This window comes from Lissotriton helveticus, chromosome 3_1, assembly GCF_964261635.1.
Source record: "Lissotriton helveticus chromosome 3_1, aLisHel1.1, whole genome shotgun sequence".
Taxonomy (NCBI): domain Eukaryota; kingdom Metazoa; phylum Chordata; class Amphibia; order Caudata; family Salamandridae; genus Lissotriton; species Lissotriton helveticus.
In genome coordinates this window covers 1174791884-1174809898 of record NC_136061.1, presented here as the reverse complement: position 1 = coordinate 1174809898, position 18015 = coordinate 1174791884, and the positions used below count along the sequence as shown (strand labels likewise).

Sequence of the window (18015 nt, the reverse complement as noted above, 5' to 3'; positions counted from 1 at the left end):
GGCTCAAAAAGAACAGGAGAGGTGGTAGAGTCTCTCTTTTTCTTCAGAGGTATCTTATAATGTTCCACAGGCGTTTCAGGCCTGATCTTACGCTGGTAAACAGTGAGTCGACCTGATTCGGAGTCGATGTAGAATTTCGACTGGTTGTCGTGGGACGGTGGCTGGAATACAACGTCTTACGACCGATGCTGAGTGGTCGCGGCACCCGACGTCGACTTGGCAGAGTCGGTAGCCTGAGTATGTTGAACAGTTTTAGGCCGCGCCATCGGGGGTAGTCCGAACTTTATCGGCGCCGTAAGCATCGGCGACGGACTGACTGTTTTCGATGGAGGCGGTGTCTTCGATTCAACGGACTTCGACGGTTCAGTGCGTTTGAGGCCTTGCGTCGATTCGAGACGTTGTTGCTTTGCAGGAACGCCCTTGTGCTTCGACGCGGTAGGGTGTTTCGATCCGACTTTTGGCTTCGGGTCGAAGGCCTTGACCAACAGTGGCTTCTTCAACTTCGGATCGATGGTCTGCTGGGCCTCTAGTCCGTCGGAAGAGCCGCCATCTTTGGGGCCGGAAGTCGACGGGAGCGTGACGCGCTTCACTGTAGACACAGGCGTAGTCGATCCGATCTTCGGCTCGACGCCCCCTTTCGACCCAGAGGGGTCGAGCGCACGCTTGGACTTGGAAGGTTCCGAAGTCTTCGAGCCGATGGTTGTTTTAACCAGTGTCGGTTTCGATTTCGTGTCTTTCGGTTTCGATATCTCCACTGAGTGGGGCCTATCGACTGATGGCTCTTTGGAAATGTTCTTAGTCGGGCCTTGAAGCGGGACTAGAGAACGGTGTTGAAGATCTTGGCTAAGGTCTTCCGGCGATGCCTCGACCTGAGCCGTGGAAGAGTCTTTATGGGTCCCCGCAACTGCGGTTGGGCTTAGCTCTTCACCTGAGTCGTCGTCGACGGCTCCGATAGGTTGTACGTCGTCTCCTACCTCGACGATGTCTTCATCATGGACGTAGAGTTCTTCCTCGTCCTCGTTGTAGGTGGAGCCTGGCTCCGACGCGGGATCCGAGTGCTCCGGATCCTCTTCTTGTACATTTTCTTCGTCGTCACCACCGAAGATGTTTTCTCGGTCTGGTGCCGATTCTCGCGCCGACTGCCGTGCAGCGCGTCGAAGACGGAGAGTTTTCTTTGATCTGAATTTCGAACAGGCCATGCAGCTGGCCTTGTCGTGGTCCGGTGAGAGACATTTGTTGCACACCGGGTGTAGGTCGATGTGGGGATATTTCGAGTTGCAGACGGGGCAGCGCTTGAACGGACTCCGTTCCATCGTCGATGGGCCTTTGGCGTCGCAAGGCAAAAGTCTTCCGACGTCGAGTTCAAAGAACTGGAAAGGTAAAAAGCACCGAACGAAAGACAATACCGATGCCCCTAAGGCCTTTTGGCCTCGAAAAAAAGTAACTAGTATAATTTCCGAACGTGAGTCAAGAAGTACATCCGAACCCAATGGCGGTAAAAAACAATCTGAGCATGGAGGGGATGCCCATGCGCACTGTAGTCCAGGGGAGGAGCCACCTATCTCGTGATACTTCGAAGACTCTTCCAGGACAACAATGTGCAATCATCCGGACCCAACACTAGGCGGCGATCTATGCATAGATATAAATTCAGCAGCCCACATGCCTCGATCATATACTTATGTTAGGGTAATTAACTGTGCCCTACATTGAAAAAATAATCAGATATTAATTCCTCTGTATCCATCTTCTTTGTTTATGTATGATGTCCGATGCCCAGGTATAGGAGGGTAATTTGGGTATACCCCTGTTTTCTGTTTAATGACTTTCCCATGTATCGCAGCTAACATGGTTGCACTGCCCTCCAAAAAGTAAAAGAGTTCCAATTCTTTTATTTCATTTTCCAGTCTTACCAGCTCCCTTTGCCGCGCACGGAGCACCCCAGCCTGCTTGCCGATATAGTTGCTGAGTAGTACCACCTCAAACGCCTCGAAGAGTGTGTGGTGCGCATCATCTCGGGTGTATCATTATGCTGAAAGTATTCCGCTATTACAGTCCTAATTTCTTCCTTGAAAACTTGGTCGTGCAAGGCCCTCAGTGGAAGTCTCCAGGCAAATGCGCACGAGGGACTGTCGGATATTACGAACTCAAGCAGGACAGGGGCATAGTCGGACAACGTCCGAGGCAGGTGGACAACTCGTCTTGTCACACATCAAGCGATGTCAACCAGTAGTCTATGGGGGACCACGATCTGTGCGCTGCTGCTCTACATGTGCCTTCAGAAGCGTTTGGATGTTATTAGTGCCAGATGTCAGTCAACTCAAAGTCCTCTATAATAATGTGCAGCTGCTCACGGATGCAGGCGCCTTGTATCGCCTGATCTATCTACATTCGAATCTAGGACAAACTATAAATTCTCCGTCCCATATGATTGCTCCAGGGTCCAAAAAGCTGGCCAATCACCACACCTCTGCAAAAAACTGGGGGCATCAACATTGGGTCCATACACTGCAACAAAGTTAATCAGGTGGCCATGCAGTATGCCAGAGAGCAGCACATAGCGTCTATGCAAGTTTCACACTACTTGTCTTGTGTGACACAGTAATCCTTAAAGGAGGAGTATGGCCACACTGCGTGCATAATTAGATTAGAATGCTGCATGGTTTTGGCCCACCTACAAACATGCCTATGTACCCGCCGATAGATGGAGCTCCTGTAGAAAACAAACATAGATCGAGTGTCACTGCAGTTAGGCCAGGAACGTGCGGCGCCTTACGCTGATCTGTGAGACTGCATATATTCCAGGGTGGAACCTTAACTGAGTTCATGTCTGAAGTAGAACTTCCCAGGGAAAATTGTGCTGCATAAGAATCACTCGCCGTCCATGCAAGCCACCTAGAGCTCCCACCGAACCATATATGCAAGTCCTGTATGCTGAGTCGTTAGAGGAAAAGGGACAGGGAAACAAGAGGACAAACAGTCTACTTGAAACAGCATTAACCTGAAAACATTCCCTCACCTTCCACATTAGCCCCCCCCAAACATGCCAAATTTGGTTCACCCTCCCTTTCGACAGTCCCCAACAGTGTGACAGTGAGTATCTCCAGCGACTCATCCCCTGAGGGCAAACTAGAGGTCCGGTGTACTCCCAACTACAGCGATCCGGGTGGCCGGAGGGAACATTGCACAGGGGGTGTAAATGCAGAAGTCATAACAAACAGGAGATTCAGGGTGACAGTCATCAACACGCACCCCTGCGCATCTTCCTCTGATGAGGGTGCAGCACTGTCAACCGTTGTACCCCTTAACTCTCTAACCAGCGACAGCTTAAGAGGAGTGCGGATCACACTGTACCTCGTCCAATTGGTCATTCCACCTCAGAGATTGACCTCGCACCACGATACCAAGCCATAGCCAGGGTGGGAGCAATAGCTCTCTCCCATACAGGGCCACGCCAATGAAATGGAGCCTCACAGTAGCACCATTAGGACCCAAAGCGGCCTCAGAGTGTCCGCCAACAGTCCCCTGCTGTCCACAGGAGGACCACTACCGAACGAGTGGTTTCTGCCATCAGGTTACATGTCCCAATTATCATTGCCCTTGGTCGAGCAACCATCTTGTGAGGCAGGGTCATTCAACTAGTCATTTTCACTTAGGTGTCCAGGGTCTTCCCTGCGGGCTGTCGGCAACCCTCCTCCCGTCTTCACTGAAATGGTTTTGGACAATTTTGCTCCAATTTTAGGGTCAGTAATGTGTCTTCCCTTGGGGCAATATGTGCAGCTTTGCTAGGCATATAAGGCAATATTTTGCCTTTGTGCGCCGGAGTGTACGCTTCACTGGTATGAATTCTTTCCTAGCGGCCTGTACTGCCAACTTAAAATCTGGGTATAGGACACTTCATTTCCCTGGTATCACAATGGTGGTCTCTCGCTCGACTGGCATTAGCACCACATCTCAATTACTTTAATTCCACAAAAGCTCTATTATTGGTTGGGGTGTAGTTCCCGGGGGAAGGCTTTCTCCCAAGGACCGGTGCGCTCATTCTACTGTGAACACAGTGTAGAGTACCTGTCCAAAGAAGATCCAGAATTCTCCTCTACATAATTCACCATCCTGTCCATTGCTGTAGACTCATGCACACCTAGGGTCCGAATATTATTTTTCCTTGAGAGCGCTTCTAAGTCTTCGTTCTCATTGTGGATTACTTCTAATACTTTTTCATTACACATGAGTATGATCGCAGGCAATCCCCAGTCATCGCTAGGGTCCTGCCACTCCCCATCAATTGGTCCACATGGGGCACGAGCAGAACACCAGTGCTAGCACCGTGCTTAACTTCAAATCAGCAACAAGTTGCTTCCTTCTCCAGTTCTAGAGTGCATTTCAGACAGAGAGGAGCGCCACTCCAAGTATCCAGCCCTGCCTCACTGAGGCTCCCCCAGGGATAATGCGTAGGCCAGGGATCCACACAGCAATGATGCTGAATCAACACAGAGCTGCACTGTTTCCATGTGGCGCCCCAGGTAGTCTGCGTCACATCCTCCCCTGTTTAATTTGTGGTGCTTGTGATCCACCCTCGTGGCCGCAGCTCAACAGGTCCATCTTAATGGGTAATCACATATGATCTCCACTAAAATGAAATGGCAACAGCCCTGTTATTAAAATGGCCTGGGACAGCCAAGTCACATCTTCTTTACCACTGTGCCTTTTTCCAATAGGTCATCCAGGCTTGGACTTGCCCTTCCTGCGCTACAATGCAGCATTGAATCAGCGGCTTCACTTATCATATTAACTGCCCCATCACATGGCTGTGCATACCCTTCGGTGTTCCAGTCAGCCAATTGGCTGCAGGCTCTCTTGTCACGCCACACCCGCAGCCCACTGTCAGGAAATCAATTGCCAGCATTTCTAAAAGCCCGCCAAAGTTGAAAAGATGCAGAAATTCCTGTTACCCCTGGTGGTTGTGGCGACGCCTTCATCTTTAGTTACTGTTAAGGAGACTTATGCTCACAATCTCCTTCGCTGGGCTACGAACGATCCAAGATGGCAGCCGCCATAGATTCCTACATCAGCGTTCTAGTCTTCTGACCCAGGTCTCGAGCAGCAGTGTTCCTCTGACAAGCCCGCGCTGCGAGCTGTGCACTTGAACCGAAGTCTAATGGAAAGGAGCAGTGTCTTCTTTGTGCTCTCGCTCAATGAGCGAATTAATAGTGTTTATCCCGAATTCTTTGGTCTCTGCCCTCGTGGAGTAGTGTATACACATGTGGGGAATTCCCACCTTCTTTTTGACTGAAGAGGAATGGCATTTCCTGAATTCTCTGAGGAGAATGACTTTTGAGGAACAGTATTCAGAAGCTGTGAGCTCAACTACTGAATATACTCTAGAAGGACAGTAAGATTTATGCTATAATTGTTGGAAACAGTGGATTTGTTTGGCACTCTCATAGCGTTTTCCATAGCCCTTAAGTACTCTAAAAGAACCTTATGTCACCTGCATTCTAATTCAATTCAATTCAATTCATAAAGCTTTTATTCGATTTGTACATACAAATCATACAAGCATGGTGAAATACACAGTTAAAACTTCGAAAATCGACATATAAACATATATAAGAAAGGAGGTAGGAAGCTATAAAAAGGGTAGTGGGCAACAATTAAAAAAAGTGATCTTGTAAATTTAAATCAACATACTGTTAACATATACAAGACACTCAGAAAATGGACAGACAGGAAATCAATAAGGATTACTCAATAGACATTTCCTGGCAGCTGTACATTTCATTTAAATAATCATAACACACTGTGGTCATCAACAAATAAGAATAACCTTGATTAAAAATATTGTTATAAAATTTAGAAGCTCATATATACAGACAGAAATGTAAGAAGAAAAATAGCAGCATAATACAATTCCTGGCAGCTGTATAAATAACATAGGTACAGACAGGTAAGCACAAAGAATATTACAGTACTATACTTTTCCTGGCAGCTGTACACTTCAAAATAAAAGTGGCCAAAAAAAAGCAAATCTCCTCGTTCTCTAAAGAGGATAAGAGTAGCAGTGCTGTTTCAGTAGTACGAATATTATATTTTTTAAAAATTGGTTTGAGGTATTTTAACCTAAAAAAATGAAAAAATTTACAAAAAAGTAAAAAGTGACGACTACTTTGGCGAGAGATCCTATCACACGGACAGGGTGACTCTGACCTGGCTTTTGCATTAGGAAATGCAACCAAGTGGTGGACAGTACCCAATCTAACACGTGTCAAAACATACTGATGAGTGGGACGAGTCACAAACCCCAGATAAGGTTGGAACCCCGGAATTAGATTCAGATTTTTATAGAATTTCACGGTAGTAAGATCATCAGAAATTCTATTTCGTTCTGCCTTTTGAAAATTTAGAAACGTTGTCTTAATTTCTTTTTTTGAAATAGAGACAACCTCTTCTGGCTCAAGATACACATCGATATTAAAAAGATGGAGATACCAGTAATGGATGTATCTCAACCACTGTATACGTGAAGAATGGTGCAAGCCTATACAGTCAAGAATAATATCCTGAGTGAATCGGGTCTCCGGCTTAGCCCAAATAGAACGCCACAATAAAAGTGGCCGGACTGCTGCTAAGTCGGAGATGAGCTCGACCCCAACTTCTTCATGAATCAGTTGAACAGAGGCCGAAGGGGGGACACATAACAGCCTCCTAAGGAACTTGTTTTCCTCCTTTTGCATGGGTATACCCTTGCTGTGGCCCCATACACCTGCCCCGTACAGTGCTGAGGAGACACAACAAACATTGTATATGTTCATCATATCTAAAATGCTTCGTGAGCCAAGTTTAGAGGCAAATCGAAAAATACTGCTAATAGACCGCAGCATTTTTAGCCTAACTGAGTCAAATTCAGGGGTCCAAGCCCCACTATCATTATATGTAATACCTAGATAGCAGAAAGACTTGACATGAGTCAGTTTTTCTTTATCCAGGAAAAAAGAATGCTTAGACTGTTTTACTGCCTGGCCACATGACATAACATATGTCTTAGCTTTATTCACTCGAAGCCTCCGGCCTTGGATAAACTGCATAAATTTGTCAATTAAACGCTGGAGGCCAATTTGTGTGCGAGATAAGAGTACCGCGTCATCCGCATAAAGTAACAACGGGACGGGTTTGCCACTGATCAAAGGGGCATCTGCTGGGATATCCACCAAGGAACGGTCAACATCGTTGATAAAAAGAGAAAATAAAAGCGGGGCCAAAACGCATCCCTGGCGTATGCCCCGAGATACTTTAAAGAACGGGGTACATTCACCTAGGGTACCATAGCGGACTTTACAAGAAAGTTTTTCATAAAGTCTGGCTAAAAAATGAACGATTTCCCTCGGTGCCCCAGCACCAAGTAAAACCTCCCAAAGAATAGCGTGGTTAACCAAATCAAATGCGCTACTCAAATCAGCAAAACATAAAAAAAGGTTACCCTTTTTCGCCACAGTGTATTTATTAATTAAAAGGTCCAAATTAACACATTGCTCCAGTGTGCCCAAGCCTTTCCGGAAGCCATATTGGACTCTAGTTAAAATATTAGAATCAGTAGCCCAATCTTCTAACCTTTTGAGCAGAATCCTACTCATTACTTTTACAGAGGCGTCCAATAATGAAATTGGCCGATAGTTGGAGGCCTCTGATTTATTACCTTTCTTGTGTAGAGGGACAATAACCGATTGACCCCAGGTCGGAGGGAAATTAGTTTCTGCCGCACAGTTAAAAATCCTCACCAAGATGGGAGCCCACAACACTGGTTCATCTTTGTATATATCAAGCGGAACCCCATCAGGGCCAGGGGCCTTGCCTCCCTTACTAATTGAAATTCCCTCATGGCTTTCCTCTAATGTTATACCCAATGGGAGGGGTAACCAGGGGGTAGACTCAGGTGGCAATGATGCAAGGGATAACCCTTCTGGATTAAAGATGTTTGAGAAGTGACTAACCCAATCGCTGCATGTCACATAGGATGTCAGTTCTGGTACATCTTCTTTATTGAGAAAAGAGCTGTTAATTGTATCCCAATAAAGTTTGCTATTTTTGGTCTCAGCTGCTTCCTTCAGCTTTTCCCATGCTTCAGACTGCAGTACCTTTTTCCTATTGGTAACTGCTGTTCTGTATCTGGTCCTAAAATATTGTATATCCTCTTTAACGCGTGGTTTGGTAGCTAAAGCTTTCTTTAAGTCTCTAAGGGCGATTATACAGGTTTTATCAAACCACCCCCGCTTTAGACCACTATTGGGTGACGGGGCCTTGGAAAAAATGCCATCAATGATGCTGTTCATAGAGACAAAATGGACTAGTAAGCAACCTGGGTCACAATCATTGTCCAGACAAGAACTGATTTGGTTCTTACATCTGGTAACGACCTCCTTCTGCTTAACCTTAGAATTTGAACCAGTCCATTTAATCCTTAGGCCCTTCGGTCTTATGGGCACTAAGTTAGTAGAGCATTTTTCACCTGGATCTATCGTGATACCATGCCTTAGGAGGGTTACACGAATGCTATTATGGTCACTGAGACTTTCTTCCTGTACATGCAAGTTGGTATAGTCTCCACTACTAGATATAAGGATATGATCTATGAATGACCCTGCATTTCTTCCTGTAAATGTAGGACATGACATTGCCTGATTATTTATATTACATTTTAGCAGGGTCAGGTCTAGAGTGATTAACATATTATTTAGTATAGTACCATAACTACAATGTTGGAAGTGAGGCGAATCTACCCTCGTTCCCCGACCCCCCCATTGACTGCTCATGGCCACTCCAAAGCCACACATATTCCCATTAGGCAAATTACAAGGCTGCAGATTAAAATCCCCTGCCCAAACAACCTCAGCCTTTCTTTTCGAAAAACCCATGGCTTTGACAATTTCCTTTTCTAAAGGCGGTAGGATATCTCCTCTGGTGGCATCAAAAATATTGTTGTAAAAATTTACTACAACTAAATCAATGCCCTTCTTACACTCCACCCTTATTACTTGACTGTGAGTCCCAACTGTCGTGCTACTTTTGACCGTACAATCGTGCAACTTGGTGGACAAAAGCAACAAAAGACCCCCCTTAGCCCTGCCCGAGCCAGATTTAGTCGCTTTAAGGCAGTGGGATGCGTACCCTTCAATACTGATAAGGTCTAGACACCACGTTTCCTGCAACAAAATTAGGTCAAAACCCTCCTCAATAAATCTGGACCAGAAGGGCGTACCTATTTTACTGGCTAAGCCAGCGATGTTCCAGGAAATAAATGAAAGTCCCGGTTGTTTACCAGGGTCACCAATCCTCAACTCTGGCTCCATTAAGCATGGCAGAATTGAACCATCCGCCCCGAGGTTGGCAACTAAACCCAAACTAGGGGTAACAGTAGCGGTACATCCACCAGGACTGTCCCCACTTCCTGTATACATAAGGGATGTAGGTGATAACTTTGTCGGGAGTACATATGGTGTGATTGATGAAGTAGCCGATGGGACGCATTCCATTTCCAAATTAAACGTAGGGATGTTTAAATCTAGTTCATTCGCAGAGCTAAGTCAATCTACCTCATCCAACACAGCATATCTGTTAGGATGGGCAAATTGTAAATACGAGAGCTCTTTGGAAGAGGGTAAGTCCTGCCATGGTTGTTGCCAATGAGGTTTATCTGGTTGTGGGGGCTGACGAGGTTGTTGCCACTGATGGGCAGGCTGGTATGAAGGTGGTGGGAAATGAGGTGGTAGTGGAAAATGAGGAGGTAATTGCCAGTGAGGATTAACATGGTGTGGGGGAAAAAATGGAACATGTGATGGCTGCTGCTGAAAACTGGCGTGGTGTGGAAAGAATGAAGAAAGATGCGGTGGTTGCTGCCAAGGTTTAGTGGTGGTGTGTTGCAAAGGATACACAGAACTTCTATTACTAGAATTAATAAAACTCAATGGGTTTGGTCTTGGGGGCGCCGGTAAAAAATAAGAAAGAGGGAGTGGATTGATTTGTGTAGCAGGACCACTATTGGGGGCATTGCATATGTAACTAACTGCCCCTACATCCCTAAAATTAACTGTAATTACATCCCCAACTATTGTTTTCTTGCTTCTGCCCACCCAGTCCCCTCTACGCACGGTAAGAATTTCACCGTTCATATTATTAGGTAAGGGTTTATGTAGATGGAGCCACTGAGCGCATTTATTTCTTAGCTCAACAAAGGTTTCTTTTACTCCCTCCTTCAGTGGGGGAACAGCTGTCAGCACGACCACAAAAGGAGAGACTTCTGGTGGTAGGTTAATTGACCTAAAACGTGCCTGCTTTGATTTAGAGCCATCAATCTTATGTGCAGGGGGAGGTACTAAAAGGGTTTTAGCTTTACCTACATCGTCTTTAACTTGAGATGTAATAGTTTGGTTAGTAGCAACAGAGTGTTGGGGAATCAAAGTAGAACCCACAGCCTTCGGGGTAGATGAAGCTGCGGATTGAACATGATTATTCCCTGTTTGCGACAAATTAGTTAAAACTAAATTCCCAGAAGCAGTAATAACCTGTGCATTATTTGATACATCTTTAGAAAGTTGGACACAAGATAAACATTTAGAAACTGCATCAATAGACCCTTGTGGCTGAACAGGCCCTTGCCCATTCGTCTTATTTGGCCACTTCGAATGCATTAAAGACGTGAGCCTGTCAAGTTTTGAAATTAAGGGCTTGATTTGTGCTGCTATTGTGGCTTCAAGATCCAATTTAAGATCTGTTACCATATTTTGAACCCAACAAGGTATGCCTGGCGCCAATTGCGGGGTAGGTGATATCAGATTGTGGTTCCTAGCTGCAACTTTTACTTTGTTTTTACAATTCATTTGATCTTTTGGAGGAACGATAACCCTCCCCCCTGAATTTAAAAGTATAGGTACCGTTTCCACATCAACCAACCCACCCAGGCTCGGATCCGCTTTGCTTGATGATTGACAGGCTTCTAAATCTGGAGTAGTCTCCAGATCGACAAAAGACGGATCTGAGTCGGAAAGTGCAACTGATAAATCAACAGCATTTGGTACAGACGGAGCACTAATAGAGGGAACAGTTAAAGGCAAAGAACAATTGTTCGATAACTGCTGAGCGGGCGATTTGGCGTTAGCAAGGGAGCCCAAGGACGAGCGCTTTGCGTTCGCCAGATCCATGGAAACTCTTTTTTCTAATAAAACAATGCTTTTATCAATAGTCTCATTCACCCGTGAAATAAAAAGGTCTATAGGTCCGGTCACCTGTGCTACCGCCGTAGCTTTTTTAGTACAACTTCTAGTTCTGTTGCGCATAGCTGACATCTGTGGCGCAAGAACAATTGAAGATGATGATGATAAAGTTAAAAAGGCGGCCCCTGATGATACGACACACAAGGACACAGTTCCGCCTACCTTAACGATTAGGTGGTTTTGGCGAGATGAAGCAGGGGTTCGGGGCCTGGGCCGTCCTCTGCCGTCCTTGAACGGCCTTAAACGGCCCGCTCTTTGCCCGGTCTTCGCCCCGGTCGTTGCCCCGCGCGCGTCCCGCGTGCGCGTGGCTCTAACTGTTTATCAGGAGTAAGGGAGGAGGAGGGGGCGGGAAGAGGACCAGCTGCGGCCGATCAGCGCCGCTGATCACGCTGGTCCTCGCAGTCCCGCCTCAGTACCTTGGGTCAGCAGCAAATTCCCTCAGTGCGCGTTGGTGCCCAGGTGCACAGAAAAAAAGCCCAGGAGTTGGCTCTTTAACGATGTAGCAAGCCTGCGAGCGGCACCCGCGAAGCGGGGGCCGCGAGGCGTGGCAGAGTGTCCAGAAAAACACAGGAAGCAAGCGTGGAGGCAGGCAATACACCTCCGGCAGGGTCCGTGGTCAGTGGTGAGTCCCAAGGAACAGCTCACTCCGCGTTGATTTTGACTGCAGGAGGAGGGGGCGGGAAGAGGACCAGCTGCGGCCGATCAGCGCCGCTGATCACGCTGGTCCTCGCAGTCCCGCCTCAGTACCTTGGGTCAGCAGCAAATTCCCTCAGTGCGCGTTGGTGCCCAGGTGCACAGAAAAAAAGCCCAGGAGTTGGCTCTTTAACGATGTAGCAAGCCTGCGAGCGGCACCCGCGAAGCGGGGGCCGCGAGGCGTGGCAGAGTGTCCAGAAAAACACAGGAAGCAAGCGTGGAGGCAGGCAATACACCTCCGGCAGGGTCCGTGGTCAGTGGTGAGTCCCAAGGAACAGCTCACTCCGCGTTGATTTTGACTGCAGGAGGAGGGGGCGGGAAGAGGACCAGCTGCGGCCGATCAGCGCCGCTGATCACGCTGGTCCTCGCAGTCCCGCCTCAGTACCTTGGGTCAGCAGCAAATTCCCTCAGTGCGCGTTGGTGCCCAGGTGCACAGAAAAAAAGCCCAGGAGTTGGCTCTTTAACGATGTAGCAAGCCTGCGAGCGGCACCCGCGAAGCGGGGGCCGCGAGGCGTGGCAGAGTGTCCAGAAAAACACAGGAAGCAAGCGTGGAGGCAGGCAATACACCTCCGGCAGGGTCCGTGGTCAGTGGTGAGTCCCAAGGAACAGCTCACTCCGCGTTGATTTTGACTGCAGGAGGAGGGGGCGGGAAGAGGACCAGCTGCGGCCGATCAGCGCCGCTGATCACGCTGGTCCTCGCAGTCCCGCCTCAGTACCTTGGGTCAGCAGCAAATTCCCTCAGTGCGCGTTGGTGCCCAGGTGCACAGAAAAAAAGCCCAGGAGTTGGCTCTTTAACGATGTAGCAAGCCTGCGAGCGGCACCCGCGAAGCGGGGGCCGCGAGGCGTGGCAGAGTGTCCAGAAAAACACAGGAAGCAAGCGTGGAGGCAGGCAATACACCTCCGGCAGGGTCCGTGGTCAGTGGTGAGTCCCAAGGCATTCTAATTCAATTCCTGCCAGAGCGCCTTGCTTAAACACATTACCAGCGCTCTAGAAATTGAGTTGTCACTAGTTCTTGACAATTTTTATTGAATCATCCAAAAGAGAAGCAAGCCTACTATTGAACCAGGTAGTTAGGAAGGATTAGAATGTTTATGAACTAGAGTGAGTAGAGTAGGATAGAGAAAATAGCAGTCTCTCATTTCCCCTACATGTGTCTTCCTACCTCACCCATGCGCAGATTAGACGCATCTTTACATACAAGGAAGAACAGCAAGGAAGTGGGAGGTTGACTGATACCGGATTCTGGAGTTTCTCTCTTTTTCTATTCCCATTTCCCTTTCCCCCCTGTGGGTATGAGTGTGGACTCTTGTTCTCACTGGCACCTATGGTGAGGACTGAGGAGTTAGTTGTCTGCTCCTGTGAATTCTGGCACGCAGGTAAGATCCTGACACCCACTCACCAGGGCATCTTTAGGCCGCAGGCAGCAGCGATGGGCTGGCTTCAAAGGCCTAAATCTAGTCTCTCAGATACTCTCAGCCGCTTGTCGGTATATGGGGTTCCCAGGCCTCACGTCTATAATTCGGCATTGGCGATCAAGCTGATATCGGGATCTCCTCCAGGAGCGGTGGTGTAAGGAAGCAAGAGCACTTCTAGTAGGCTCAGGTTGCATGCAGGCCGCAGGCAGACTCGCTCTAGCCGCTCACCGTCAGTCACACCCTCTACTAGGCAGGGGCGCCGGGGGCCAATCCAGATCAGGCCACAATCAGCAGGGGACTCGGGGGCACCCCCGCCATCAGGTATCGGCCGTGACACCACTTGACCTTAAACTCAATGCCGGCGGCGCACTCGACTGCCTGCCCCTCTCTCCGACACGATGAACAGCTCCTGCACTGCTCTGAATCCAGGCCAAATTGGAGTTTGCTTGTGCCACAGGGTCTCATGGACGCAGTCCAGGGCTTTTGCCCCAGTATGTGTAGGATAAAAGAGATGAGTGCTCATGCCAGCAGAGACAGACTAATTTGCAGCCATCTTGCGACCAGACTGTATAGAACCTCCAATTAAGCATGTATTTGTACACCACCAAACACAAAAACTGGTGCCAAAGGACTACCACAGGTGATGTACTTATTACTCAAAGAAGTCAGTCTTCAGGGATCAAGCGACCAGGATGTCTGTTTCTATTGTGCTGCCACAGAATATCCTGGATTTTAACACCTTCAATGCTACAGCAATTCTCCCCTGGTGCTGAACTCCCTTAAATCCCTTTGTTCATGACTAGCTCAGCTCGTCATGAGCACACGAGCAGTGTACTGCATGACGAGCTGAGCTCGTCATGAGCATGGAAGGGGTCAATTGCACGTGGGGCACAAAACCATCCATTTGCACTATCCGATTTTCCATATCTCCATGTGTTCAACAAGCATTTCAACTAGATGCCAAATTCATAGATAATGTAAATTACACGTTTCACGTAGCACTGCAACTTCAGGCTACGGAATTGCAGAAAAGAGAGCATAAGTTAGTTGATAGTTCAGCACATCCCCGGTATAAAGTGTATTTGCCCCAAGTCCTAAAAAAGGGTATTAAAAAAATACATAAGGAGGCAGGGTAGGGATACCCTGACCCCAAGTCCTGGTGATCAAAATTTGTTTTTTTATCTTTCAAAATCCACAGAAAATTTTAAAATGAAAAAAACGATGCAGTCCACCTCCTCTTAAAAAAAAAGGCAATGGGGGATGAGGTCCCCGGGGCCAACCCCTTGCCGTACTCGGCCAAAGGCCATGTGCAGTGTGCAGTGTGGGGTTGGCTGCCTTTGGGGATTTGGCACCAGGGCTTGGCTGTATGTCTGGCTTTGTGGCCAACCCCGACAGACGGGCAAAGGCTCTATTCAGCGTGGGTTTGGCTGTGTGTGGGGGGTTGACCGCAGGCCAGCCCTGTGGCAAATCCCCTGCTGTGCATGACCGAAAGCCCTCCGCTAGGTAGGGTTGGCGGTCTTTACAGGGGTTGGCCACAGGGCCTGGCTGAAGGCCGTGCGCAACATGGGGTTGGCTGCAGGCCCTTTGCCATCGTGGTGGGGGGAGGATTAGATTTACATAAAGTAATTAAATATTACATTATGTTAAAAAAATGCTAGCTATTCACTGGAAAAAGGTTAAAATAACGATATAGTTAGGTGAAATATGCACTAACAATGTAATGTTTTAAACTAAAACAGTGCCTCACTTCACTTCACTCTCCTGGTCTCACCAACACCATCGCTGCAGGCTGACTGAGACCTCTGTGACCGTATCGTGGCTTGGGGGCACCTCTCATAAGTCATATGACTCACTGCCCTGTCCCACACCGCAGTCCGGAATGGCAGCTTCCTGCAACCTGCTCGGTTGCCTGCACCATGATCTGTCAGCACTGCAACGAGCACCGCCTTCACTCCACACCGCAGCCCAGCTCTCACCAACGCCGCTGGACGACCGTCATGCTGATGCCTGCACCGCGACTTGAGGGTACAGAGCGCATAACAGCTCTGCTTCACATCGGAACGGTTGCCACGACCGGCCCGCATCAATGTTTCAGCCACAACACAAAAGGTTCTGTTTACTAGTCTGTTGACACCCTGACCGATGCGGTCAGACTGAACTGTTGGATTCTATTTGCAGCACCGGACGGAGCCAACGCCTTCAAGGAACTGTGTTTTTCAAGTATTATTGCAAAGTGCACATTTTTAAAGTACTGCATGCTGGATGTTTCATTTTGGTATTGTTTTGGATATATGAAAATATTGGATATTTTTCTAAATTGGTCTGGTGTCCTTTTGTAGTGTTTTCACTGTATTACTGTTGGTTATGTGCAAATGCTTCACACACTGCCTCTGAGAGAAGCCTGTCTGCTCGTGCCAAGATACCAAGGGGGTGAGCAGGTGTTATTTTAGATGTGTATCCCCTTACCCTGACTAGGCAGAAGGGTCCCTACTTGGACAAAGGTGCACACCTTTGCCAACTAGAGACCCCCATTTCTAACACAGGGATATAGAGATCATCGAGCCACTGAGGGAGACTCCCTACTATTAAATAATTGAGGGGCTGACTGACCCCCCCAGCTATTGAGGGGGATGCTGTCAAATGAATGAGTCATACAGGGACCGTCCTGCTGGTGGGTGGGATGAAGCTGATTAAACCATCGGCTTCCGGAGCATGTCCAGTTACTGAGTTCATAGAGACTGGTCCTGGTATTTACAGAGCTGGCCCTTCCAAGTAGGAAAGAACTCTGGATTACAAAGATCTGATTAGTGAACCATAGGCATGACCTGATATTGAGGGGGAGGAGACTGTTCAACTACTGGAATGAAGCAAGTGAGAGAATTTGGCCTGAATGGAGTCCAGCTGTTGCGATAGCAACTTGTGGGGGAAAGGGCAGGTTGAATTTCACAGGGAAGTTTACGTCCCGATACGCTGAAGCATGAATTCTCAGAGGAGCCATTAGGTCTAGTTAGGAAGGCCCATCCTATAATTTTTCAAGCAGTTGGGTGGCGTCCTTTAACCCAGTGTCTGGAAAAATCCTTATAATTCTGAGAGGCCGGGCGAGTGCCTTTTCCAGGCAGCTGGGCCATACCCCATGACATGTTCCACTGCTTTACTTCAGGTGGAGGATATTTGCTTTCTCCTGGCAACTGGATTCAGCTTCATTATGTGTGGCTGGGGCGTGCCAGGGCATGCCCTCTAAATCAAAGTGGTTTAGGGCAGCACCACTTCTTCTGGGTGGCTGAGATATATTCCCCCTTATTTGAGATAAGTGGGAGCATACCTTAGTGAGGCCACCTGTGAATGTGTTCTTTTGAGCCAAATAGCCAGCTGCAATATTTTGGGTTGCCTTTCTCCAGTCCCATTAATGTTTGGGCTATTGAAGCCCCACGGCTCCATCAGCCGCACCCTGTTAATCATGGCGTTTCATTACTTTAGCAGCAAATCTTTAGTATGGACCCCATTGGGCCCATCAGTCTTGTACCTTTTTCTCTTTCTTGCCAAAGCTCAATCCTGGAATCCCCTTCTCCACCACTATGCAGGAGATACCCCTCGCGCCACTTTCACCTGTGCGACACATGACCACATAGACATCTGTATCACCGCCACCACTGATAAACGCCTAGTGAAAAAAAATGGAAAAAGCAAAATTTTAGTGTACACAGCGTGCACCTACTGATGCAATAGCAATATACGGGCCTGGCACGATAAACTGTGAAAAGGGCATTACTGCCCGCCTGTTCTGATTACACGACAGCCTAATATTGCAAGATAAACTGTAATCATTATTCATTTGTGGTACATATAATTTCACCCCTCACACATTCTATGCTGTAATCAAAGCTCAAGAGACACTACTAAGGTAAGCGAATATGAAATGTTATGAAGAAGGGTTCATGTATAGCTTGCCAAACACTAAAAGAATGAGTCTGACACCATATTTGTGTTGTTTTTTCTTTAGGCATACGGCTAGCTTTAAGATGCAGCAGTGTGTTTCACAGAGAACATTTTAAAGTAGCAGCATGTGAGTGAAAGGAAGAGAGAAAAAGAGTGAGAAAGGATTACATTAGATGGTGCAGCATTTCCGCAAGCCCTGCACACACGATCCACAAAAACATCCTTGTACCCAGAGCCTTTAGGTAATGTCATTTAGACAATTTCTTCGGGTTCCAGACACAGAGCCTGATCCCTCAGCCACACCTTGCTTCTCATAACCCACTTTCAGTGTCCACTGAGTGTAGGCTCTTCGGCCACACCCTTCATGCACTCTTCAGACACCCAAGGTCAGGCTGGAACTAAAGCCGACAGGGCATGGCCTTCGGCCACACGCTGTGCTCAGCACTCTCCCCCAGTGGTACATGGCTGATAGTCAGGCCTGCGTGCCACAGGCTAGATATGCTGCAGCATAAAGGTTGCTTTAGGCGTATCTCGTAATGTAACTGAACTCCCCATTATTACACCATGAGTGTGGCCTTCAGCAATGCACTGGTCTCAGTTCCATGGCCTCCAGTGCCAGCTGGTCACGATTACATCAGGCACTGACCACCTGGCATGATCTTTGACCACACCATTTGTATATTCCCGCTCTCCAGTTCCAACTGAT

At 47.8% G+C, this 18015-nt stretch overlaps 1 protein-coding gene across 1 annotated transcript in view; it reads right to left on the bottom strand.

Annotated features, from left to right (window-relative positions):
• Nucleotides 1-18015, bottom strand: part of ACAD8 (acyl-CoA dehydrogenase family member 8) — a 265843-nt gene that overhangs the window by 60185 nt on the left and 187643 nt on the right. Inside the window, exon 6 of the mRNA XM_078681817.1 lies at nucleotides 16897-17034. Within this exon, the coding sequence (XP_078537943.1) occupies nucleotides 16897-17034 (138 nt within the window). The remainder of the gene's footprint in view (nucleotides 1-16896; nucleotides 17035-18015) is intronic.